Source organism: Artibeus jamaicensis, unplaced genomic scaffold, assembly GCF_021234435.1.
Source record: "Artibeus jamaicensis isolate MK-2021 breed Jamaican fruit bat unplaced genomic scaffold, CSHL_Jam_final contig_589, whole genome shotgun sequence".
Classification (NCBI taxonomy): Eukaryota; Metazoa; Chordata; class Mammalia; order Chiroptera; family Phyllostomidae; genus Artibeus; species Artibeus jamaicensis.
Genome location: NW_026521896.1, coordinates 353,703 through 379,483, shown reverse-complemented (window position 1 = coordinate 379,483; position 25,781 = coordinate 353,703). Strand labels below are relative to the sequence as shown.

Genomic DNA, 25,781 nt, shown 5'->3' with positions numbered 1-25,781 from the left:
TCTTCAGGCTTTTGCTTAAATATCATCTCATTAGTGATTTTCCCTTGACCATTCCATTAAAAATGTCAACCCCCATTTCCAGCACTCTTTCAAAAGCTTTCCTTTTTTCCATGACACTTACCAGCATCTGACATACCATATATTTTACTTATTTAAATGTCACTTATGGCCCTGGCTGGTGTAGCTCAGTGGATTGAGCGCGGGCCTGCAAACCACACGATGGCGGCTCGATTCCCAGTCAGGGTACATGCCTGGGTTGCAGGCCAGTCCCCAGCAAGGGACTCAAGACAGGCAACCATACATTGATAGTTCTCTCCTTATCTCCTTTCCCTTCCCTCTAAAGATAAATAAATAAAATCTTTTTAAAAATGTCACTTATGTTTCTACAGCATCTGGAATACCACCTGTAACATGGGAATTGTTCAGAGTTGTGTTAAATGAATGAACGAATGAAGCCTGGGCGCGGAGAGCTGGGCCTCTGTCTCTCAGTCACACCCAGGCAGGGATCACTGCAGGGCAGCACAAGTAATCAACCACCCTGCTGTAGGGAGAGACCAGCCCCAGGCCCCAGAACCACGCTGCTGCCAAAGTCTTCCGTAGGGCGCTGAGGGCGTGGCCTGGTGGGCGGGGCGGGGCGGGTCCAGGCGCCTGCGCCATAAAGACCGCTGCTCCCAGACCCCGCTAGCTGCTTGCCGCCCGCTCTTCTCGTGCATCAGACCACGTCCCAGCCAGTGCTCCTAGCTCCTCTCTCCATGGCCGCGCTTACCAAGAATCCGCAGTTCCAGAAGCTGCAGGAATGGTACCGTGAGCATGGCTCTGACCTCAACTTGCGCCGCCTTTTCGAAGGGGACAAGGAACGCTTCAATCATTTCAGGTGCGCGCGGGCCACAGGCCGGCGGGGCGTGCAGGCCGTGATCCGTGCGCGCGGATCCGCCCCGCAGTACACCCGCTCAAGGTGTCCAGGGTGAGGGCCCGGGCCGGGGGCTGGACCGGCGGTCCATGGGGGCCGCAGGCCACGGATCAGGACTCAGGCCACACTTCGACCTTGACGCCTCCTTGGAAGCAGGTTCCGGGGCTCGCCGGTGGTACCGGGGCTGTTTGGTCCTGAGAAGTGGGCCCCTTGGAAATGTCCATGGAAAATTCCCCTCACCCTCCTTCTGTCGCCACCGTGCAGCCCCCGCGAGAAGGGACTCCTTTGGCTGTTGTGCGGAGGGCCTTTGCTGACGCGGCAGGCGGGGAAGGGCCATCCCTTCTCGCTCCTGGCTGAGAGCTTGGGACCATCTTCGGGGTGCGGTCGGGGTGGGGCAGGCCCGGGGGATTGCAGGGAGCCTGGTGGAATGGTGGAGATGTGAGGACGTGATTCTTGCAGTAGAGGCTAGGTCCAGAGACTTGTGAAGGACCAGGAAATGGAAATGCGCCTATTAGAGGACATCTTGGGGGGTGGCCGGAATGGGACCCAGCGTGCTCTTTTGCAGGTGTGTTGGGCAGATGTGGTCTGGGGCTGTAGGGTGGAAGTCCCTGATGGCCAGCCTTGTCATCTGGGCTCTTCGATGAGCATGCTGAGCTGCACAGTGGAAGCCTCGCTGGGGAGGGGGAGTGCACCTAGCTGTCTGTCTTCCCATCCCCCAGCCCAGTTAAGGGGAGGAATGGCTCCTCACCCAGAGACAGCATGCATCTTCATTCAAGGGGTGGCCCTTTTCAGTCTGCCGCTGCTGCCATTCAACCTGGTGGGCAGGCTGGTGACAGACACCACCTCTGTGCTGGGCAGCTGAGGCCTGTTTGGGGTGTGGCACAAGAAGGATTTTTTTTCCTAAGTAGTTCAGGTCTGGGAGCAGGCCGGAGTTGGGGAAACCTGGGGTGGTGATGAATGGCTTATGCCATCTTTCTGTAGCTTGACACTCAGTACCAACCGTGGACGTATTCTGGTGGATTACTCCAAGAACCTTGTGACGGAAGGTGTGATGCAGATGCTGGTGGACCTGGTAATGTTCTGCTGTGGGAGGCTTGGCCTGTGTCCCATGGAAGGGTGGGCAAGCTGGGTTCCTGGGAGCCCCACGTCCTTGAGCATCTGTACTTCCTTCTCAGTGGACCTCAGAAACTGCCCGTGTGTCAGTGCAGGGCTCCTAGCTCCTGGCCTGGGCTCAGGTTCTGAACAGACCCTTCCTAGGCAGTGGTGGCAGGGAGGGGGTGGTACCAGGCTGTGGGCATCTGCTGGCCCCACCTGGGGCTGCACCAGGTCTTATGCTTGGGAGCTTGTTGGTGAACATGGGTGGGACTAGACCTTAGTGTCTTCATTTTGCAGGCCAAGTCCAGGGGTGTGGAGGCTGCCCGGGAGCACATGTTCTCTGGTGAGAAGATCAACTTCACTGAGGTGAGCGGGCTTGGGTGGCACAAGATTTCTCAGGTTCTCCGGGGCCTCTTCCTTCCCTTTAGAGTTCACTTGACTGTTAGCCTCACTGACCGTTAGCCTCACTGTGTCTTCACCCCTCCTCTTAGGCAACACTTTTGCTTAACAAGGGCCTGAAGGCCTGTTTTCTCCAGCAAGTTACCCAGCTTTGGTGGGTGTCTTCCCCAGGACTGATGGTCTGGATCTGGGGAGTGTGGATGGGTCCCATGTCTGCCTGGGGAGAGCACATCTTAAGCCTGCAGGTAGAGGGCTTCTCAAGGCATACTTGGAGAACTTAACTTGGATGCAGCTTTGCTGCAAGTTTTACTAGTAAAAAGAAGAATCTTGTGGCAAAAGATCAACCTCCTCAGTGGTAGGAGTCATAAGAAGCAGTGGTAAGGTCAGGCTTTGGGGGCCTTGCGCCTGAATGGCTGTGGAAGCCTGGAGGCCTGATAATCACTGAGCACTCAGAGGCTAGACCTCAGAATATTATCCTGCTTTAACACAGGAGGAACCTGAGGCTCAGAGGTCAAGTTGCTTATCCAAGATGTCATATCTTTAAGAGGCAGAGCCAGGATTCAAACACAACCTGTCTTGCACTACTGGGCTAGGCTGAGAGAGGCTGAAATCTAGGAGGGCTTCCTGGACGGGTGCATTTGCCTTTTGAATGCGGGGCAGGGTAGCGAGCCTCTCCCTGGGTTGGAGTCCCCAGATCATCTTTTTCCTGCTTACCTGGTATTTTTAGATATGTTTCCCTCAAGGACTCCTCTGCTGGCTTCTGCTTGATGAGACTGTTGCTCTTACATGAGAAGGCAGCAGCTGCCTGGCACCTGTCACAGACTAGGGTCTGGTGTGTTTTTGGCATTTGGGGAGATGGGGCTGCTTGTTAAGGGGAGCTTGAGTTGCCACTGCCTTATATTCAAGGGGCTGGGGTCACTTTTCAAAAGATGCCAGCAAATACTGTGTACTCTCATCAGGAAGATGAGCCAGCATTAGGCTTTACGAGCCCATGTCCTCTGAAGCCATTGCTCATCTCTGCCCTGTGTTGTCACCTCTGTGTTCCTCTTTCCTTGGCTTTTCATGCACTGAATAACTGTGGTCCCTGGGGCCTATTCATGGCTGGTTCCAGTCTCTGTCCCCTAGTCACTGTTTGCAGCACATAAGGCAGTGGCACATGCCTTACCTTTCCGGGGCCTAGGGTAGCCTCCACTTCTGGAAGCACACAGTGGGTTCTCGGTATGAAACCATGGTGCTGACAGAAACCTCAGGGGACCAAACCAACTCTCGGGGCCACCCTGCTCCATGACCATCTGGGAGTATGGCTGCCCTGGGGTGGGGATCTTCTCACTCCGACTCTTGTCCCCAGAATCGGGCAGTGCTGCACGTGGCGTTGCGGAACCGGTCAAACACGCCCACTCTGGTGGATGGCAAGGATGTGATGCCAGAAGTCAACAGGGTCCTGGAGAAGATGAAGTCTTTCTGTCAGGTAAGGAACTTTGGGCTGGACTTGCCTTTAGCTGGATGTATACATATATCTGGGAATTTGGGGGCCCTGGTGGGCCACCCCTCCACTCTCCTTATAGAGCACTCAAGCCCTCATTGCAGCCCGAGGCGTGAGTGGTCTGTGAGATTGCTAGCCCTTGGGGTCTCTGCTGGTGCACAAATTTCCCTGACCCTGTTCTGAGGAAACCCCCCACTGGCAGCAGTAGAGCAGCTTTCTTCCTGAGCCATAGACGCCTGTGGGCGCGTGGTCAAACTGGCCAGCGGCTGAGATCTGAAAAGAAAAGTGAGGCTCCCGACGGATGGGAGAGTGGGGAACACACTGGCTGTTTGTAATCTCTTTAGTCATGGCCTTTATTGCCTACTCTAGAACTAGATAAAATGAATGTTTTCAGATTCCCTGTCCACACCCCTAGACAACTCTGCAGAGGCTTCCTCTGCATGTGCGTATACATCTGTCATCTCCTTTTGGAAATATGCGCATACCCACACAGACACACAGGTTCATTTTCACCTGCTGTGCTGCAGCTCACTTGTACTTTTAAATATGTAACGGATGTCCCTATGTCAGCGCTAATGTGCTGGGGGCGTAGAGGTGCAGCTCAGACCAGCGAGAGGTTTCACCACATCAGCACTCACCTTGGTGCCTTTCCCAGAAGTGATTCTTCAGTGGGTGGCAGACGTCCTCGAGCCTGGAGTACAAGGGCGACGTCTGTGGGCATATTGGTCTATGCACCTTCATTATGTGTGCTCTGGGAGCGATAATCTGGGCTCTGGTCAGCTTGTACCTGGCAGCAGTTGCCCACGTGTGGCTGGTCAAAGTCTGCTTGCTTTGGCTAAGAGCCATTTTCAGACCTGAAATGGCAGGAGGTCATCTGGACATCAGTCCTAGAGGCCTGGCAGCCGAATGGGTAGCACTTCCCGGGGTGAGGAAGGCTTGGGATCCTGATGGGAATCTGGTTTCCAGAATGTTCCTTAACAGTGGTTGGTATGTGTGAAGTCCCCTGGGTGTAAGGAAGGGCATTTCCACCTATCTGCTTGAGTGGCAGAGCTGACATGCCTGGGAAGCCTGCTACTCTAGAAGTTCAATCAATCATTGTGTGCTCAGGCCTAGCTGGTGTGGCTCAATTGGTTGGGCATGTGGCCTGAAAAGTGAAAGGTCTACAGGTCAATTCCCGATCAGGGCACATGCCTGGGTTGTGGGCCCAGTCCCAGGTTGGGGGCATACAAGAGGCAACCGATCAATGTTTCTCTCCCTCTCTTTCCCTCCCTTCCCCTCTCTCTAAAAAATAAAGAAAGAAAGCTCAGGAATGTCCTGTGGAGAATGTGCCACTGGCTGTCTGGGAAGCTGTTTCCAGGAAAGCCCTTCCTTACGGCTGGCTGCTGGAGTACCTGACTCAGACTGATGGCCTATTTGTAGTATAAAAAAGCTGCTAAATGGCAGCAATTCCATGCTGGGGAACGCTCCCCATGGCTGTGCTCTTAAACGTTTGCTGAGATTGGGTGAGGACGTTTGCCATGACTTTGATTGTCATGGCAAAAACTGGAAACAACCTGAGCTCATTTATCAGAGGGGACTGCTCAGTAAAATTGTATGTTCATATACTGTAGGACTTAGGGAGCACCATGAGGAATTAGGGAGCTACAGTGGCATTGACCTGCTGTGCTGTTCAGGATATACCCTGAAGTTTAAAGAGGAAGTTACAGAATTGGCACATGTTGTAAAATATCATCTGGTCAAATAAAGCATACGTGTGATTTTATTAAAGATACACACACTTCACCCTCTGAGACGCTTTATTATAACAGAACTGTAATGGTGAGATTGAAGGTTGAGAAAATGTGTGACTTACTACCTTTCTGTATTGATGGAAATTTTTCGTAGGTTGATGACTTTATTATTTAAAGCAAAAATAAAAGTTGCTGGGTCTTCTAATTACTCCAGAATTTAGCAGCTAAAAACAACAATGAACATCTGTGTGAATCAGGCATTTGCAGTGTCTCTGCCGGCTGATTCTGCCTCATTAGGCCTCATGAGGTTGTCAAGATGTTGGCCTAAGGTTACACTGATTGATTGAGTGAATTGATTTGAGAGATAGAGAAACATCAACTTTTTGTTCCACTTATTTATGCATTCATTGGTTGAATTCTCATATGTGCCCTGACCAGGGTTCAAATCCATAACCTTGGCACATCGGGACAATGCTCCAGCCAACTGAGCTACTGGCTAGGGCAAGGTTGCACTCATTTAAAGTCTGGGCCTGCAGGATCTGCTTCCAAGTGGCTCCCTAGCAATTACTGCTGGGTTTTGAGAGCCTTCGGTTCCTCAGCAGATAGACCTCTCCACAGGCTGTTTGAGGGTTCTCATGGCAAGGCAGCTGATTTTCCCCAGAGCGAATGATCCAGAGTGCCTCAAGGTTTTTTAAGAGCTGGCATATAAAATTGTACTCTTTGATTTCTGTGATACCCTCTTGGTTTTACCGGTCAGCTGTGATTAGTGGGAGGGGACCACATAAGGACATGAATGCAATGCCAGGAGGTAAAGATCATTGGAAACCAACTTGGAAATTGGCTACCACACTCTGCCCTCTGGCTCCCAGTGATTCGTCATGTTCCTTCCCCATGCAAAGTATCCCCTCTCACCTTCTGAGGTGATATCCCATTATAGTATCAGCTAGAAGTCAAGGACCTCATCACCTAAGTTAGGTACAGGTATATAATACCTGAATTTCTTTCAATACAGCATAAATATAGTTCCTTTTGATTTGAAGATGTGTGAATTAAAGAGACAAGTTATTTACCCCCTCACATACCCAAAATACAATAATGAGATAAGCATATGATAACTGTTAGGATAAGTCTTTTTCAAAAGGAGGGGGTGGGGAATGGGAGGCATACAGGAGCCATCGGTCCAAAGCAATTTTGCTAGGTTAGCTAAACTCAAGGTTTGGGAATCATTCCTTAGGGATTTTGGCTTTGCCTTCATTTATCCCTTTTACGTGAAAGGTACTTTGCAACTGCACAGTTCTCTCAGCCTGCTTATTGCCTGTAGAAATGTGAGTATCTAAAGGCTTCTTTTTCCTTTGTACCATCTCTGTCCCTTTTAGTCCAAGTTGAGTATCTTAAAAACTCTGGGTCTCCTATGAAAACTCCTATGAAGATTATGGGGGGAGTTCACTCCATTAGACAAAAGCAATACCCACAAATTTCTTCAAGATAAGTCCTTCTCAGCCCTGGCTGGTGTAGCTCAGTGGACTGAGCTTGGGCCTGCAAACCAAAAGATTGCGGTTCAATTCCCAGCCAGGGCACATGCCTGGGTTGCAGGCCAGTTCCCAGCAGGGGACACACCAGAAGCAACCATATATTGATATTTCTCCTCCTCTCTCCTTCCCTTCCCTTTTAAAGATAAATAAATTAAAAAAAAAAAAAGATAAGTCCTTCTCTTGAGACCACAGTGACAGTATTCTTGAGCTCCTTACAAGCCTTATCTTTGACCAAAAGGCTCTCCATGTTATAGCCTTAGCTTTTTCTGAGGTCTTAACAAAGGGTTTCACAGCTCCACTCTCAGATTTGTCTTTATAATGTGCTTTTGTGACAGTGCCCCACATTTGGTCTTTGCCAAGAAGCTGTCTCTTAACTTTAGCATCACTCGCTTGCTGGAGAGGCTGGGAATTTTCAACCCAGCAGTCCTGGCTTGTTTTTGTTTAGAAGTTTTTCCTTTACCTTACTTTTCTCCTCTTGTATTTTTACTCTGAGCACTGAAATCCAGGCAGTTCATTGAATACAGCAAAATCTCGGTAGCTAGATCATCCAGCTCGTACGTAGGAGCAGGCAGCTCTGCCACTGCACAACGAGGATTCCTCTGGTTTCCAATAATGTTTCCCCCTTGCAGCCTCTTTGAGGACTGTCAAACTTCCGCCAACTGTCTCTCCCAGTGTTTTTTTAGGCTTTCTCCAACTCTGTCCTCAAGGTTCTTTTAGCTTTCGCCCACATATTTTTGGGTTTTGTTACAGCAATATTCTACTTTGGTAGATTTCTGGTATCAAAGTGTGCATTAGTTATTTATTATTATATAACAAATTACACCAGACTTGGCTTAAAATAGCAGTAAACATTTATCTCACATAGTTTCTATGGGTCAGAAATTATAAAGTGGCTTAAGTGGTTGATCTTGATTTAGGGGTCTCTTGAGGGTGTGGTCGAGATGTTTGCCAAGGCTGCACTTATCTGAATGCTTGGCGGGTTCTGGAGGATCTTCTTCCAGGGTGGCTCTTGTTCATGGTTGGTGAATTTGCCCTGGCTGTTGGAAAAACACCTCAGTTCCTTGCCTCATGGGCTTCTTCCTGTGATGTCCTGTGTGTCCTTATAACAGAGTAGATGGCTTCACCAAAAGTGAGTGATACAGGAAAGAAAGGCTGAACCTGCGAGGCCTTTTATGCCCCAGCTTCTGAAGTCACGCTCCGTCATGTCCGCAGCATCCTAAGGGGTGCACAGGTCAGCCCTGTTCAGCACTGGGTTTCTGCTGGGGTGTGAATACCCAGGAGGCAAGAATCATGGAGGTCCATGCGGAGGTTGGCTACTGGTCCAATATTCTTTTTCCAGTACAGACCAGTCACAGTGGTTGGCATTTCACATCTCTTGGTCTTTGATGTATTGGGTTCTGTTGAAAGTACGTCCTTGTTTTATAAATCCCGATAATGTTTCTGCGAGGTGGGGATGTCATCCCACTTTGCTGGTGATGAAATAGCTGGGGTTGAGTGTGGCAGAGATCTGCCACTCAATAGGCCCCTGCAAGGGCCTGGAAGTTAGGACTGAGGTGTAAGGATGTAGAAGTAATGATGTTTCTGAGTAGCAGCTTATCCTGAGGGGTATGGGCTGATCACATCTCTTGCTCTGTACCAGCGCGTCCGCAGCGGTGAGTGGAAGGGTTACTCAGGCAAGTCCATCACAGACGTCATCAACATTGGCATCGGTGGCTCGGACCTGGTAAGGAGAGGACGGTTTTGGGATGGGGAGAGGGGTCCCATCTAGAGCCTTGGTTTTTCCAGTGATGTGACCTGGCTGTCCTTGCCTCTTGGCCCTGGAGTCTTGTTTTCTGATGCTGCATCTCCCCACAGGGACCCCTCATGGTGACTGAAGCCCTGAAGCCGTACTCTTCAGGAGGCCCCCGGGTCTGGTTTGTCTCCAACATTGATGGGACCCACATAGCCAAAACCCTGGCCAACCTGAACCCTGGGTCCTCCCTGTTCATCATTGCTTCCAAGGTACGGGCCTCAAACCTAGACTGGCTCTCCTGTGTGTGTGTATTGGGGTGGGGGCAGGGCGTGGGACCCTCCCCAGGACGTCTGAGTGAACTATGCTTTGTGAATCGGGTTAGTGCAGCTGCCCTCAGAAGGTTCCTTGTCTGGGAGCAAACTGTTTACCTGAAGAAAGCCTGGACTGATCAATTTGAATCTTGGTCTTCAGGCCATACCTACTCGCGCTGTGGGATCTGTGCTCAGCCTGGGACTGTTGTCATCCTTAGAGATCTGTCCCCAGTGTCTGCTCCTTTCTGATCCCAGAGCCATGCTCAGATAATGGAAGCGTTTTGTTCTTGTCATTTATGCTGTTCAGTCTCATTGATGCACACAACATAATAAGAATTTTATCTGGCTTCTGAGTTATAGCCTAGCCTGGGCTGAAGGGGGGTCCAGGTTTGGCTGTAGCCCCTCTCATGGAAGATGATCGGCCTTTGAGCTGTGGCAGGGATTGGGGGACGGAGGGTAGATTGTGGCTCCTACTAGGGTTGCCCTCCCTCTGGTTGTGAAGTCCTGGAATCACAGGGCGATGCTGCTACTTCCAGGCCCCTTTTAGCCCAGCACAGCCAGTCATCATGGCCTTGTGGATGTGTTGGGTAGAAGTTATGTGATGTCACGCACTGCTCCTTGTGACAACTGGGCACCTACATAGCCTCTGCTGCTGAGCCCTGGTTCAAGGCTGCACAGGCCCTGAGCTTGGGACCAACTGTTGTACTCTCTGGCTGCAGACTTTTACCACCCAGGAGACCATCACGAATGCAGAGACAGCAAAGGATTGGCTTCTCCAGTCGGCCAAGGATGTGAGTGGTGGGTGGGCAGTGGGCAGCTTGTAGGCCAGGAAGGACGTGTGGGAGGGGTTGCCCATCCACCTAAGTGGCTGAGTCCAGTCCTGTAGCCCCTTTTGTGTAACAGGAGGCAGCCTCTCTGGTGCCTGACTTTTCTGGTTAAGAAATTTGGCTTTGCCAGCTACAGACATACTAGATGTAGCAGAACCTGTTCTAATTGGCTGGGGGTTCTTTTAAGGCCCCTTGGTCCTGTGGGATCCTCTCTATCCCTGGCCACACCTACTTTATGGGGAGGGCCATTCCTGGGCCTTGTATGCTAGTGAGGTAATGTGGGCCGGCTGGCCTCTGGCCCCTGTGTCCTCTTGACCTTGAGGTGGGGCTCCTTGAACAGCCTCAGAAACACAAACTTGTTTTTTCTGGAGATGGGAGTATTCTGTCCCTTGGGAGGACCCCTGGAATGGGTTCTGTGTAACTTGGCTCTGTCTCTTGTAGCCTTCAGCTGTTGCGAAGCATTTTGTTGCCCTGTCTACCAACACGGTGAGTATCCATGTGGGTCCCCAGACTGCCTCCCAGGAAGGGCCTGCCTTGGCCAAGGGCGTGGCCTTTCAGAATATGTGTGCCAAGATGTGGCTCACAGGTTTGGGGATCTTGCTCGGCTGATGGGGTGTGAGGGTTAGTCACCTAAGAGGCACATGAGCCACAGACTATCCTTGTCTTTTCTACATTCTCCCATCAAGTCTCTGCAGCTCCAGTGAGGTTTGGTAGCCAATGAGATTGCGTCAACCCCATCTATCCCTGAGGCCTAACACTGTAGACATATGACCTCCCAGGCCTGTGCTGCCCTGCCACCAGCCTCTCCAAAAATGGGAATGCTGGCCAGGGATGGGGGTTGCATCTCATTTCTTACATAAGGGTGTTGGCCCCAATGAAGGGATGTGACTTTTTGCCCAGTAGTTTCTGGGATTAGAATGCGGGTCACCTGCCAGCCAGGTCTCACAGTCTGGCTGACCAAAGGTTATGCAAGGTAGGGTGGGCCAACTGGGGCCAGTAGGGGTAAGGGAGCTCCAGAAGGAACAACCGTGGCAAACCTTGCGAGCACTGGCTGTGCGATGGCCTTGGTACCGGGCTGTGACAAAGTTGGAACCACACCCAGGTCTTCCTCACTGCTCCCTTCTGTTCCTTCCACCTCTTCCTGCCTCCACTGCTGACCTGCCCACTGGGGGAGAGAGGAAGCCATCTTTAGGCTGGCTGACCGCAGCATGACTGTCTGGCTCCTGCAGGTGGAGCTCAGATCGCTTAGTAGGGCATTTCTGCCTGGGGGACTGGGGCACCTGAGGAATAGGATTGATCGTCCGCAGAAGCTTCGTTGGTAGAGTCACTACCCAGATTTTGGAAGGGCTGGGCAGGTGTCCTGGCTGTGTGGCCCTGGCCTGGGAGGTAGCCCCTGCCAGGGCTTCGGTTCCAGTCTTAGGTTTCATTTCCCAGATGTCCTCGGGGGTAAGTCTGGTACCCTGACAGGCGTGTAGGTAGGTCTTGCCAGAGCGGTGTGTAGGTCCAGTCCTCATACTGGGTGTGCAGTCCCCTCAGCAGGAAGTCCTCCCAGGTGCTGAGCCACTGGCGTGCTGGATTTGAGCTGGCTTCATGTCCAGCTTTGCAGGATGAAAGCTCTTGGTCCCTGTCCTGGACTCTTAGGCTATTGCAGCCCTGCCCAATCTGGGGTTCTTTGGAAGGTGGGGGTGCTCCCTGGCTTGGACTGCACAACCCTTTTTACCCTGGAGCTCCTGTTCTTGCCCAGCTAATACGTGCTTCCCTCTTTCCCTCTCCCTTTGTCCCTTTAGCCCAAAGTGAAGGAGTTTGGAATTGATCCTCAAAACATGTTCGAGTTCTGGGATGTAAGTAAAGGCACTTGATGCTGGGTTAATTATGTGTCCTTTGCTAAGTCATGACCAGTGAGCACAGCTAAGGGGCCCGTGGGGTCAGGGCAACATTTATTGAGTACCTGCTGCATGCTTGGCTTTGAGACGAGCCAAGAGGCTTGTGGGGCAGGAGCAGCCCAGTCAGGATGAGAGAGCTCCACTTCCACCAAGGGTGGGCCAAGTTTGCGAGGCCATGGTGACAGTCCCCTGGGTGCCTGCCAGCAGCACCCACAGTGGGGTAACTGGAGCTACCTCTACCAGCCTCAGGAAGCTCAGGTTTTGAGTTATTCTCAGTGATGACCTTTCTCAGGAACTACAGCCACAATCTGAAAAGGCCAAGGGCCAGGGCAGAGGCAGGGGGCATGGCCAGGCAGACCTGGAAAGATGCTGCCGGAGCAGCTGGAGGGCGGCAAAGAGGGGAGGCACCAGGCCTGGGTAGGGCCTGGCCAGGCAGCTTGCAGAGCAAACCTAGACTGAGTGATAGAGCTGCAGGCCACTCAAGTGACGGGTGGTCCCATGGACTCATCTCTGCTAGAGCCACAGCTGGTGCCAAGCAGTGGGCAGGAGCTGTCCTTGCATTGTGGTTGAGAGCAGCAGTGGTGTGAGAAGGACTCTGGCTGTGGAAAGCAGGGAAGGTTTGGGGTTCCGGGGTCCAGTGCAGGGTGTGGTGCTGTGAGTGCAGTGGGCATGACCCCGGCAGACGAGGTCATGACCAACGAGGGCTTGATCCCCCTGGGACTGTTTCCAGGCCTTTAGACTGGAAGCTCTTTGCACGGTGGCATTATTCACAAACGTAACCTTTGCAAGCTCTGAAAGCTGAGGAGTCTGGGAGAGAATTAAGCCCTAAGGCATCTGTTGTGTGTAATGAGTTAACTTCTTTCTGTAATGGAACTAGTTGTGTACCATGCTTGGAAGAATTGAGAAGTCACTCAAGTCATTTTCTGCATCCAGTGGCTCAGACAAGGAAGCCCTGTGGAGAAAGACTGCAGCTTCTAACAAACGCTGCATGCCTGACAAAGGAGGGGAGGCACCTTTCACCTCCGCCCCGGGACCTGGAGCCTGAATGAATGGTGGTCAGGGACGTGTGGGTGCTCCTGCTAGCCAGGGAGCCTAGCAGAGCAGCGTGTGTCCCAATCTGGGTTTTCAGTGCCCGTAATTACTCAGCACGCAGAGATGAGATGGGGTGTGGCTTAGGCAGAGGACTGTCTCTCTCAGGTAAGGCCTAGGAATGACACCTGGGCATAGAAACATGGGGCTCTGGCTGGCTAGTGAGTATCCAGGCACAGTGGAGGCCTCCTGGGCCTGTCTAGACAGTGGCCTGGTTCACTAAAAGTGTATAATGTTGAACTGAGATGTCGACGCCTGAGGAGCCAAGAACAGGGACGGGTGAAGTTTCTGGAGTTAGAGTGTCTCAGGTGAGGCAGAGAAGTCAGGACAGACATAGGGATATTGCGTTGGCTCTGAGGTAGGATTGGAAGAATCCAGTCTGGCAGAGGTATGGAAAGTGAGGCCCCATCTGTTGAGGTAAGTCATCGGGCAGCTTCGTATGTTGGGATCGGGCAGGAGCATGGCAGTAAATTGTGTCAGGGATCAGCGAGTCAGCATGCGTTGAAGAGCTAATTTTTCCTGGTGAGGTCTGAAGAGGAACCAGTACAGGTACAGGTGAGTTCTAGGAGGTGCCAGGACAGGTAAAAGATACAGGTCTTTGAATTCTGGAGGAGACACAGGTATTTACAAATGGCTCTGTCAAGTGAGGTCTGAGCATCCCAAGTTGCATCGAGACATTTAAATCTGGATCTGTGAGTTGAGGTTTAGATCTGTGGCTTGGTACAGGTATGTGCATTGTGGCCTCTCTAATCAGTTCTGAGAAGTCAGCATCAGTGATTAGAGCTCCAGATAAAACAAACACAGGAAAGTGCCCTGAGCCGGGGCAGCCAAGTGGCTCTTTGACTGGCCGTACAGGGCAGAGCTCAAGGTTCCATAACCAGGCCAGGGCATGGCCTGTGGCACAGAATCTGGCTGGGGTGGGGTTTGAGGAGTCCACATGAGAGAGAGAGGTGGGAGTGCACCTGGTGGTAAAAGGTGAGGACCAGAGAGTTAGGTCTGGGAAAGAACAGGCAGGTAAACCAGCTGAGGAGCTACATCAGTATGTCATGGTCTAGGAGGCTCATGGTAGATCAAGGTCTAGAGACCGTTGTGTGCAAGATATGTCTGAGGTGCAAGTCCCTCAGACACTGTGGCATACCGGGCTCTCACCAGGTTTCTCTTAGGCCCAGGTAAGCAGCCAGGAATCTGTCAGTTCTGAGGGAATTGTCTGGTCAGGTTAGATTTGTGCCACAATCCTCCCTTTTCTAAAGGAATACGTTCCAAGACCTCCCGTGGATGCCTGAAACTGGATCGTACTGAACCCTATATATACTGTTTTTTCCTATACATACATACCTATGATAAAGTTTAATTTATAAATTAGGGAGAGTAAGAGATTAGTAACAGTAATTTTAGATTAATAACAATAATAAAATAGAACAGTTCTAACAGTATACTATACAAATGTTACGTGAATGTGGTCTCTCTCTCTCAAAATACCATATTGTACGACACTCACCCTTCACAATTGTTTTCTTCATCATAACTTCATGGATTAAAGATTTGGCCTTACCATAGCACTTAGTAACCTCAGAGCATGCATTTTTTTTTTTTAAGAGAAGAATTTTCTCCTTTTACTTACAGGAAGTACTTTATGGCTTTTTTGGCATACCTGAATTATAGGCATTACTCGCTTGCTTTGGGGGGTCATGTTAGGTAAAATAAGGGTGACTCGAACATAAGAACCCTGGTGCTATGACAGTCGATGTAGTAACCTAGATGGCTACAAGCGGCGAACAGGCAGGGAGCGTCTGCCATGTGGTTATGCTGGACAAAGGGATGCTTCACATCCTGGATAGGACAGAGCATGAGATCTCCTCACCCTACTCAGAACAGTGTGCAGTTAAAAACTTGTAAATTGTTTCTTTCTGGGATTTTCCATTTAATATTTTTGTTGTATGGTTGACCATGGGTAACTGAAATCGCAGGAAGCAAAACTGCGAATAAGGGATGACTGGCGTCTGCCAGGGGTGGTCTCTAGAGCCACATCTGTCTGAGGTCTCAGCAACTGGACTCAGTTGTGTGTGTAACTAGGTGTCTTAAAGAGGCCTGAGAAGCCAAGATTAGGCACATTTAGGTAGAACTGGATTGGTCAGGTGAGGACACTGGAGCCAAAGAGAGGCAGAGACAGAGGTGAGTCTGTCAGGTGGAGACCATGGTGAGGACGAGGTCAGAACTTTGTCCTCAGGTGAGGGCTGAGTAGTGTTGCACACCGAAGAGTTCAGCAGTCCCGGTTCCTTGGGGAAAGATCGAAAGCTGAAGTAAGGCAAAGGGATGTAGAACTAACATCCATGTGGAAGGATGTGAATTCTGGGTCTCACTCAGGTATGTGAAGTGGGTCTGTCAGGTAAGGTTGGAGGATTTGAGGTGAGATACATAGATTAGTATTTTTGGGGCTTGAACAGGTAAAGTCAAGGCCCTGGTTTGTATTATACTTCTGAGTAGCTGGGAAAAGCACAGCTGGGCGGAGCTGAGTCTTTCAAGTAATGTCTGTGAAACCAAGGGCAAGCAGAGGTAGGGTGACCTGAGAAGCCATGGCTGGGTTCATCCAACTCTGTCTCACAGGTGAGTTCAGGCACAGGAAGGTAGAGCAGATTTGTAGGTAAGGCCCTGTAGAGCCAGGGTTAGACTCATCTGCAAAAAACTGAATCTCTTAGATGACCTCTGAGAATATGAGCGAAGGCAGGTGGATAGAGCGAGGTCTGTCGGGTGAGGTGGCAGGAGCTGGGGGGTTGGGTTCAGTGAGTAGATCTGGATCTTTCAGGTAAGATTGAGATTGGCAGATAAAACTGCATCTCTGCCTGTCCTGTGAGGTTGAGGAGTTGGGGCCAGGTACAGGTATATAGAACTGAGTTTCTCTGGTGAGATCTGTGGAGTCTGCATCTGGCACAGGTTTGTATCTTTGGGTGAGTCAGCGTGAGTTAGGCACAGGTGGGTAGACCAGGATTTGCCAGGTGAGGTCTAGGGAGCCAGGATCAGGGCAAGTTAAACTGGGTTCGATGAGTAAAATTTTAAAAGTCAGTTAAGCTCAGGTAAGAACTGAATGCCTTTGATGAACTATAAGCAGATGAGGTACAGGTAGGCAAAGCTTGCCCACCATGTGGAGTCTTTGCAGCTAGTAGCAAGCACAAGCAGATAGAACTGGCCCACCAGATATGTTCCTTGCGAGCACTTGATACTCGCTTACCAGTATCAAACACAGGTAAGCAGCATTGTCCCAGCGGGTGAGGTCTGAGGAATGAGTGTCAAGTACAGGTAAGCAAAGCTGGCCTGCCATGAGTGTTCTGGAACCCAGGGTCAAGCACAGGTAGGTAGAGCTGGCCCATAAGCTACAATGTAAGTAGCCACGGTCATCTATAGATACAGCTGGCCTGCCAGGTTTGGTCTGAGGAAGCAGGGTTAAGCACAGGTAGGTAAAACTGGCTGTCATGTTGTCTGAGGATCTAAGGTCCAGCATGGGTAGGTAGAACTGTCCTACCCAATGTGGTTTGAGGAGCCAAAGTCAAGAAAAGGTAGGCAGAGATGGCCCACGAGGTAGAGTATGAGGAGCCAGGGTCATTTCCAGGTAAGTAGAGCTGGCTCACAGGTGTGGTCTGAAGAGCCAAGGTCAAGTACAGGTAGTAGGTAGAGCTGGCCCACCAGGTGAGCTCTGAGGAGCCAGGGTTAATCACAGGTAGGCAGAAATGACCACTAGGTACAGTATAAGGAGCCAGGGTCACATATAGGTAGGTAGAGCTGGACCACCAGTTGTGATTAGAGAAGCCTAGGTCAAGCACAGGCAGGCAAAGTTGGTCTGACAGGTGCTGTCTGAAGACCCAGGATCAAGCACAGGTAGGTAAAGCTGGCCGACCAGCTGCAGTGTAAGCAGCCAAGGTCAGTAGATTTATAGAACTGACCTGTCAGATGAGGTTGGAGAGCCTAGGGTCAAGCACAGGTAGGCAGAGCTGGTCTGACAGGTGCTATTTGAGGACCCAGGGTCAAGCACAGGTAGTAGAACTGGCCCACTACGTACAGTATAAGGAGCCTGTGTCATGTATAGGTAGGTAAAGCTGGCCCACCAGTTGTGGTTGGAGGAGCCTAAGTCCAGCAAAGGTAGGCAGAGCTGACATGCCAGGTGCCACCTGAGGATCCTGGGTCAGGCATAGGTAGGTAGAAGTATTCAACCAGGTGTGATCTGAGGAGCCAAGCACTGGCTCACTAGGTACAGTATAGGGAGCCAGGGTCAAACACAGCAAGGTAGAGCTGGATTATCAGGTGTAGTCTGAGGCCCCAGAATCAATCCATAAGTTGGGTGGAGCTGGCCTACCAAATGTGGTTTGAGGAACCAGAGTCAAAGGTAGGTAGACAAAGTGTAATCTGCCTACCTACCCATCTGCCAAGTGCAATGTCTTAATAGGCTTAAGGAGTTAGGGTTGAACACAGGGAAGTAGAGTTGACTATTTCAGGTGGTGGGTACTCCTGGTTCCTAGTAGTGAGGCCTCAAGCATTAGGGTACAGCGGCCTTCTAGGTCAGGCAGAGCATTGTGGGGCTTATAAGAGCCTCAGGGGCCAAAGTTAGACACAGGTAGGTAGATAGGCTCTCAAGCAAGAACTTGGGAGCTAGAGATAAGTATACTGGGATCCTGCAGGTGAAGTCCTTGGAGCATGGTTTTGGCTCAGGTGTGTTGGCCCAGGTCTTACAGGTTGGGCTTGAGGAGCATGTGCTAGTCACAGTAGGTAGAACTACGTCGCTCAGGTGGGGTCTGTGGAGCCCAGGTGTGCAGAGATGTTCATGTCTGATGAGGTCTGTGACTTCTCATTGAGGTATTGGTGCCCAAGTTAAGCAAGGGTTGTTAGTGTTGGTGGTATAGGATCTTTCTGGAAGATCATAGTCAAGTGTAGGATGTAGACTTGGGTCTCTCAGGATAGGCCTGGGAGCCCATGTAGATAAAGCTGGATCTCTCCAGAAAAGATGTGAGTAGTCTCAGTTGGGCTCAGGGAGGTGGACCTGGGTCTACAGCTTGAGATGCAGGCTGAAACAGGTACATGAAACTTGGTCCTTTAGCTGAGCTGTTTTGCTCCTGCCTCTGACAGGTGTAGAACCCTGCAGTATGAGGACTGCAGTAGAACACAGACAGAGCTAACCCCCCCAGGGGAAGCCATTGCACCCACGCCCAATCCTGGCTTTGTCAGTGAGTCCATGGATCTAGGGTCACGTGGGCAGAGGTGTAGAAATGTGATCTTTAGGTGGGTTCTTGCCACCTGGATTCAGGTGCAAAGTGGCATCCTTGGGCTTGTTGGGCAAAATGAGTGGGCAGGATCTGGCCCAGGAATGCATAATCGGTGTGGCTGATGAGGCCTGAGAAGGTGGAACCTTTAGTGGTAGGGTTGCTCATGGGTAGGTGGGTAGTATGGGGCTGCCATCAAGGAAGAGACAGTTGCTCTAGGTATGTGTACCTGGGCCTGCCTGGCAAGATCTCGAGAACCCTTAGGATCAGGTAAGAGATAGAACACTCTGAGCGGGGTCAGCATCCTGGTCAGGTGCCTTGGGAAGAGCTCAGGGTGTGGCAGAGGAGTAAGGATCTATGAAGAGTCTGAGGTGTGGTCTGTAGTGTTGGAGGCAAGGGTCTGACTTCTCAGGAGAGGAAAAGACAGGATTATACCTTGTCAGGTAAAGCGAGGTCTGGGGCACAGGTGAGGCACAGAATGTTGAACAGACTGAGGAGCTACATCTATAAGGTGTGGTCTACGAGGCCCACTGGAGGTATAGGTGGGCTCTAGAGATCTGCGTCTGCAGGTTGAGGTTTCAGAGGCTCAAATCAGTCACTGGCATTGTTGGGCTGTCCAAAAAAGTGAGATCTGATGACCTAGCTTCAGCCAAGGTCAGCAGCCTAGAATCTGTCTGTCTGAGTGCTGGCTGGCTGCTCAGTCTGGTTTCTGGACTGGAGTCTGGTGACATCTGAGAGCCTGTGTCAGGCATGGTGTGGCCAGCAGAACTGTGTCTGTGAGGTAAGTTTCCCCCACACTCGGACCCATTCCCAGTGAAGGCTCCCGCATTTACCTGATTACCTGAGGCAGAAACCTCCGGGCCACACTTGTTCTCGAATCCTCCGGACTCCTCCTGTTTGGTTGAACCCACTGAATCTGCACCCTGCGGGGCAGCATCATTCTCTGGGTGACCACTGGGGGTTGGGTGGTTTTCTGCTTCCATTCTCACCCCATTCTGACTTCTTTCTTCTCCAGCCTTGCCTCTCAGCTTCTCCCCTCCAGTCCCCATACCTTCCTTCATCTTCTAGATTGTTCTGTGCTTCCTCCTGGCCAGCTTCAGTGGATTTGGGTGGAGAATTAAGCTCTAGTGCCTTAAGGCACCCATCCACTGTAATCAAATTAGCATCTGTCCTTTGCATCTGGAATGGTACTAGCCTTGGACTGTCCTTGGAAGAGTGAGAAGTCACTCAAAGCATTTTCTGTGGAGATTCATTCTCTCACTATTGAGAAAAGGCTGCTCTTGCTACAGGACCTTTGCATCTGCTGTTTTGGCTGCTTGAATGCTTTTTCTCCCTGCTTCCCTGTATGATGCCTGTTCTTCAAATCTGTGCTTAGGCACCCCTCAGATTCCTTTCATAACTATCTGTACTGTGTTTTCTTTCTCCCACACTCTTGAATCTCTTTATCACGTTTATTAGCATGATTGTTTCATTTACCTCTTTCTCTCCCATGAACTATTTTCCATTTCCTATGCTAGGAATGTGCTAGGGGCTCCCTACATAGTTAGGAAGATGGGAACGGAGTTCTGAGGGTTCTGGTGATACAAAGTGGAGTCTGCAGTGGTACATGAAAAGGTACTCTGTGTGTCTTGGGGCTGAGGCTCAGGCAATCAGGGAAGTCCAGGTATGAGCCACGGGACCTGTCAGTATCTCGAGAATCAGTATCTTAACATGTGGGTCTGTTAGTTGTAAGAAGGGGCAAGGCCAGGCTCAGGTCTGAGGCATTGAGTCTCTCGGTATCTGAGAGATGGGGCCAAGGCCAGGTGTGGGCCTGTCATTGTTCAAGGAAGTGCGCTTGAGCCCAGGTATGAGGAGCTGAACCCGTTAGTCTGAGGATGCAGAGCACAGCACTGGTATAAGGTCGTGATCTGTCAGTGTCCGAGCAGGTGAGCTAAGTGTAGGGATGAGGTGCTGGGTCTGTCGGTGCTCACAGAGGCTAGACACAGGTGAGAGGCCCTGGGTCTGTTGGTGTCTGAGGAAGTGGGACCTGGCACAGGTATGAGACAGGGCCTGTCAGATTTTGAAGATGCCTTGCGCAGGTATGCAGCATTGGGTCTGGTGGTATCTCTGGAGGCACGACCAGGCACCGGGATGAGATTCTGATCTGTCAGTGTCCAAGGCACAGGTATGAGGCATGGGGTCTGTCTACATCTGAGGAGGCTGGGCCTGGCACAGGTAGGAGGGGCCAGGTCTGTCGGTGTCTAAGGAGGCCATGCCTGGCACAGGTATGAGGCACTGAGTCTGTCGGTGTCTGAGGAAACCAAATGGGGCACAGGTATGAGATTCTGGGTCTGGCGGTGTTGGAAGAGGCTGGACCTGGCACAGGTAAAAGGCACTGACTGGGTCTTTCGGTGTCTGAGAAGACAGTGCCAGTCATGGTAAGGTCTTGTGATTAGTCCCAGCACCTGGCCAGAGGCGGGGTGGGCCCAGTCTCTCTGAGCCGCACCTGAGGAAGAGCATTGCTCTAAGGGGGCATCAGGAGGGAGGGGGGCGGGTGTGCCAACCCTTCCTCAGCACTCTTTCCTGTCTCTCTTAGTGGGTAGGAGGACGCTACTCGCTGTGGTCAGCCATTGGACTCTCAATTGCTCTGCACGTGGGTGAGTGTGTTTACGGCTTGGAAGATGATGCTGAAAATCTCAGGTTGGATGGTCTCATATCACTGAGCATCTTCCTGCCCCCACAGGCTGCTGGCCTCGCCTCCCTTGGCCTGGTACATTTCTTTCAGGTCATGAAGGATGGACTGAGTTTTCTTTGGGGGTTGCAGGTTGGCCATGCTCTGTGCCCCTCACAACTGCAGTCCTGTTTGTTTCCCAGAGTAGGGTTTGGAAGACCTTGTTCCCACGTGACGCAGTTAGATCCACCTTTGCTCTCAGAGCTGGCTGTGGTTAGAGAGGCCCAGTTCCTTCCAGGTCCTCTTTCTTCTGGTCCCATATCCAGCCTTTCCCCGGTTCCAGAAGAAGCTGTGCCCACTGCCAGGAGAGCTTAGGGCACAGCCATTTCTGTTGACGCTGCTTTTGTGTCACAGGATTTGACAACTTCGAGCAGCTGCTCTCGGGGGCTCACTGGATGGTAAGTGCAGAGGCTCGTGTTCTTTGCCCAGGCTGGCCAGAGACAGACAGCTAGTCCAGCTCCCTCCCCTCCCCCTCCCCCCTCCCTCCCTGGCAGCTGCTCAGTGCTCACCCACCTGCTCTCGTTTCAGGACCAGCACTTCCGCACAGCACCCCTGGAGAAGAACGCCCCTGTCCTGCTGGCTTTGCTGGGTATCTGGTACATCAACTTCTTTGGGTGTGAGACACATGCCATGCTGCCCTATGACCAGTACCTACACCGCTTTGCCGCCTACTTCCAGCAGGTACCAGCTGCCAGACAGGCCTTGGGGGGGCCTGAGAGGCCCATGAGCCCAGTTACCCAGCTTCCTGTACCTCCAGTGGCTTTTTCCCCATTACCCTTGGGCATGACCAAGGCCTGCCTCTACTCCTCGTCTCATGGTGAATATTTGCATCCAGGATCTGTTTGATCTGAGGGTCAGCTGAGTTTGACTTGCATGGAAGGGGCATGACTGGTTATCACGGTGCTCTGGCTAGTCAGGCTTTGACATGGCTCTGGGCATATTTCTCAGCTGGGTCATTTCTTCCTTGGACATCACTCCGTGTGCCTGTATTCGGGTGGGGCCACATGTCAGGATGCCAATGGCTTATACTGCCTTTGTCCCCCCAGGAAAGCAAGTTCACCCCCAGTTTGTGGTGCCTCTTGTTCTCCTGGAGTCTCCAGAGCGCCCAGAGTGCCTCTCCTAGTTCAGCCTCTGCTGTGGGCAGCAGCCCTTCCCCATCTGTCCCTGCTTTCATTTAGCACAATCCCGGCCCCTGCCCTGCAGCCCTTGGGCAGCCACAGTGGACTTTCACCAACACCTGGAGGAGAGTCCTCTGCTTGAGGGCGGGGCAAAGACACCCTGAGGCCCAGACCTAGTTGGGGTGACAGCCCTCAAAGGCTCCACACTCTGAACGCTGGCCTGCTTCTCCCTTAAGAAATCAGTTGAAGATTTTGTGAACAATTTTACAAAATCTTTCTTCAAACTCAGGGACCTGGGTTTGAAGTCAGTACCTGCTCTTAAGGAGGTCTTCTAGAACTGTCATGTCCACCTTCTCCTGGTCACGGTTCCTCCCTGCAGAGTAGTCTAAGCTAGAAAGCTTGTGAGCTTGTGTCTTCACGGGTGAGAGAAGATAAAAAGATAATCTCACAGGGCCCGGGCAGGGCAGGTATGCCTGGTACGTTTCAGGCAGGAGTTGGGCACGGCGTGCAGAGGAGCACACTTGCAGATAGAGGGCTGGGTTTCTGTCCGTTCCAGGGTGACATGGAGTCCAATGGGAAGTACATCACCAAGTCCGGCACCCGTGTGGACCATCAGACAGGTCCCATTGTGTGGGGGGAGCCAGGGACCAATGGCCAGCATGCCTTCTACCAGCTCATCCACCAAGGTAGGGCCCACCTGGCCTGGGCACAGGTGCTGCTGGAAGGGAGAGGGAATGCCACCGCAGCCTGTCCATTAGGTCAGTGCTCTCCCCGGTGGGCTAGGGTAGACGCCTGGGTGACCACAGTGCCCTTCACAGGCACCAAGATGATACCCTGTGACTTCCTCATCCCAGTCCAGACTCAGCACCCAATAAGGAAGGGTCTGCATCACAAGGTAAGACCCCTCATGCCCCCATCCAGACCTTCCTCACACTTTCCTAGGCTCACGTTACACCCAACGCTCTTAAGACCTGATGGACTGGTCACCAGTGAGACTCGTTTTCTACTCCTGCCACAACAAATGATCGCAAACTTAGTGGTTTAAAACCACGCCCATTTGTTACCTCAGTTTCTATGGGTCCAAGTCCACCAGACTCTCCTGAGTCTCTGCTCGGGTTAGGACCGAGGTCCAGTTTCCTTGCTTGCTGGTGGCTGGGGTATCACTCTCAGCTTCTCAAAGCCACCTTGGCTTATAGTCCCCTCCATCTCAGAATTAGCAGTGGTGGGTTGAGTCCCACTCAAGTTTCAATCCTGCCGCCTCTGCTTCAGCATCTCTGACTGATTCATTTGCCTTCCTCTTCTGCTCGTTAAGAGCCCAGGTAATAAAAACATGTACAGTAAAATGACAGCACACTCACAATTATTAACAACCACACTGTAAAACAAAAACTAAGCAAACAACTAAAACAGGAACAGAACCACAGAAATGGAGATCACATGGAGGGTTAGCAACAGGGGAGTGGGAAGAGGAGAGAGGGGGAGAAGGTACAGAGAATAAGTAGCATAGATGGTAGGTGGAAAATAGGGGGAGGGTAAGAATAGTATGGGAAATGTAGAACCTAAGGAACTCATAAGTATGACACATGGACATGAACCAAAGTGGGGGAATGTGGGTGGGAGGGGGTGTGGAGGGAAGTGAAGGGGGGGGAAATGGGACAACTGTAATAGCATAATCAATAAAATATATATATATTTTAAAAGCCCATATAATTACATTGGTCCCACCTGCATAATCTCTATATCTTAAGGTCTGTAACCTTAATTCCATGTGTAAAATCCCTTTGCCACATAACATAACACACAGGTGTAACAGCAAGGGGCACCAATCATGGAACCAAGGTCTTGCCTACCACAGCAGCAAATGGCAAAATCATCCAGCTCTTCACCTGACAAAGTCCTTGAAGAAAACTGGTCACGCCTTGCCTCAGGTGTGCAGAGTAGCACGGGTCACCATGAGCACCACCTTTGGACTCAGGGACCTGGGTTTGAAGTCAGATTCCTCTCCTCCATACTTCTGCAAGGCAGTGCTGTTCACTTGAGGAAACTGAGGCTCAACTATGCGATGTGATGCCTTTCCTCCTCAAGATCTGAACATATGTCAGTGAAGCTCTTAGCAGGGCCCTTGGCAAGTAGTACCTGTTCCTTATACGGTAGTCAGCTACTTTCCAGTGTCATCAGATGTGCCTTGCTGCCCCCACCCATGATCCAGCGAGCTCTAGAGTGGGGGCCAGCGGTCTGTCCCTCTGCTTAAAGCTCAGGCAGCACTTCCAAACATAACTGGATGTCTCTCATCAGATCCTCCTGGCCAACTTCTTGGCCCAGACTGAGGCTCTGATGAAGGGGAAGTCGACGGAGGAGGCTCGGAAGGAGCTTCAGGCTGCAGGAAAGAGTCCGGAAGACTTGGAGAAGCTCTTGCCGCACAAGGTCAGCACGGGGCGTCAGGTGGCATCCTGGAGTGGGGGCCGAGGCAGGGACTCGTGGCTTGCCTGGATTGTCCTACACGGAAGGAGGGGCTGTCTTCAAAGACCTACCTATCCTAGCTTCTGGGGCAGGATGGGCTTCCCTTCTGAGGATTTAGGGATCACCACTAACTGGAGGATATCCCTGGGTGTTTTCTGAAGGTCTTTCAAGGAAATCGTCCAACCAACTCTATTGTGTTCACCAAGCTCACACCATTTATTCTTGGAGCCTTGATTGGTGAGTGGGGAAGGTCCTGCCGGCTTGGGGAAAGTTGTGCGGGGCTGGTAGGGCCCTAATGTGTACTGTCTGCCACCTCTGCAGCCATGTATGAGCACAAGATCTTCGTTCAGGGCATCATCTGGGACATCAACAGCTTCGACCAATGGGGGTGAGTTGTTGACTCAAGGAGAGGGTGGGGAATGCTTTTGCATTTTACTACCAATGCGAGAACCCTCCTCACCCCATTCTTTCTCCGCTTCCTGACAGAGTGGAGCTGGGAAAGCAGCTGGCTAAGAAAATTGAGCCTGAGCTTGATGGCAACAGCCCAGTGACCTCTCACGATTCTTCCACCAATGGGCTGATCAGCTTCATCAAGCAGGAGCGTGAAGCCATAATAAGCCAATAAACCCATGCTGGGCTGCAGTCCCCATTGTGACTGTCTTCCTTGTCCCTCTTCACCAGAGTCTGCACTGCATGGTCCTACCCAGAGCACCCTCTGGTCACAGTCTTAGACCACAAGTCCTTGGAGGAAGCTGGTCTGGAATTGCCACCCCACCCTCCGTGTCCTCGCCCCTGTGATTTACAATTAGCTGGAGTGTTTCAGTGCAAGTGATTTTTCTGACCCACGTTCACACTGTTCCTGTGCCAGGTAGAAAAATAAAGATGCCACAAAGGAGGTTGTAAGCTCAGCCTCTTGCTTCCTGAGATGGTGCTTTATGCAAGAGTTAGTAGGTGGGGTGATGTGCCTTGACTGAGGCCTGACTGTAGGTGGTGAGCAGGTCCAGAATGGAGGGTGGTCCCTTGAGAGGAGACTGAGTGAGGTGGGGCCCAATCAGAGTCACAAGGGCAACCTGGCCTCTGTAATCAAACCTCTTTGTCTTCCACTCCTCACCTCTGTGACTTTGGAGGAATTGTATACTTCTGTTCACTGGATGGTTTCAAAAACCAAATTGAGATCACCTCTGTTTTGTGGTGAATCCTGGAGCAAGGGTGACTGCCATCACCTGGCCAGAGGCCCAGGTAATTCTTTCCTTTTA

The 25,781-nt window shown here is 51.4% G+C and overlaps 1 protein-coding gene across 1 annotated transcript; it reads left to right on the top strand.

Moving 5' to 3' along the window:
• The first annotated feature begins 661 nt into the window (after positions 1-661).
• GPI (glucose-6-phosphate isomerase) lies at positions 662-25,433 on the top strand. Its single transcript, XM_037137063.2, has 18 exons — positions 662-874; positions 1,892-1,982; positions 2,303-2,371; positions 3,753-3,872; positions 8,789-8,872; positions 9,004-9,150; positions 9,912-9,983; positions 10,461-10,505; positions 11,807-11,860; positions 20,813-20,873; positions 21,302-21,345; positions 21,476-21,628; positions 22,622-22,751; positions 22,884-22,960; positions 24,361-24,489; positions 24,687-24,762; positions 24,847-24,913; positions 25,012-25,433. Exons 1-18 carry the CDS (start codon positions 753-755, stop codon positions 25,148-25,150), a joined length of 1,680 nt encoding a protein of 559 aa, XP_036992958.2. The 5' UTR covers positions 662-752; the 3' UTR covers positions 25,151-25,433.
• The last annotated feature ends 348 nt before the right edge of the window (positions 25,434-25,781 follow it).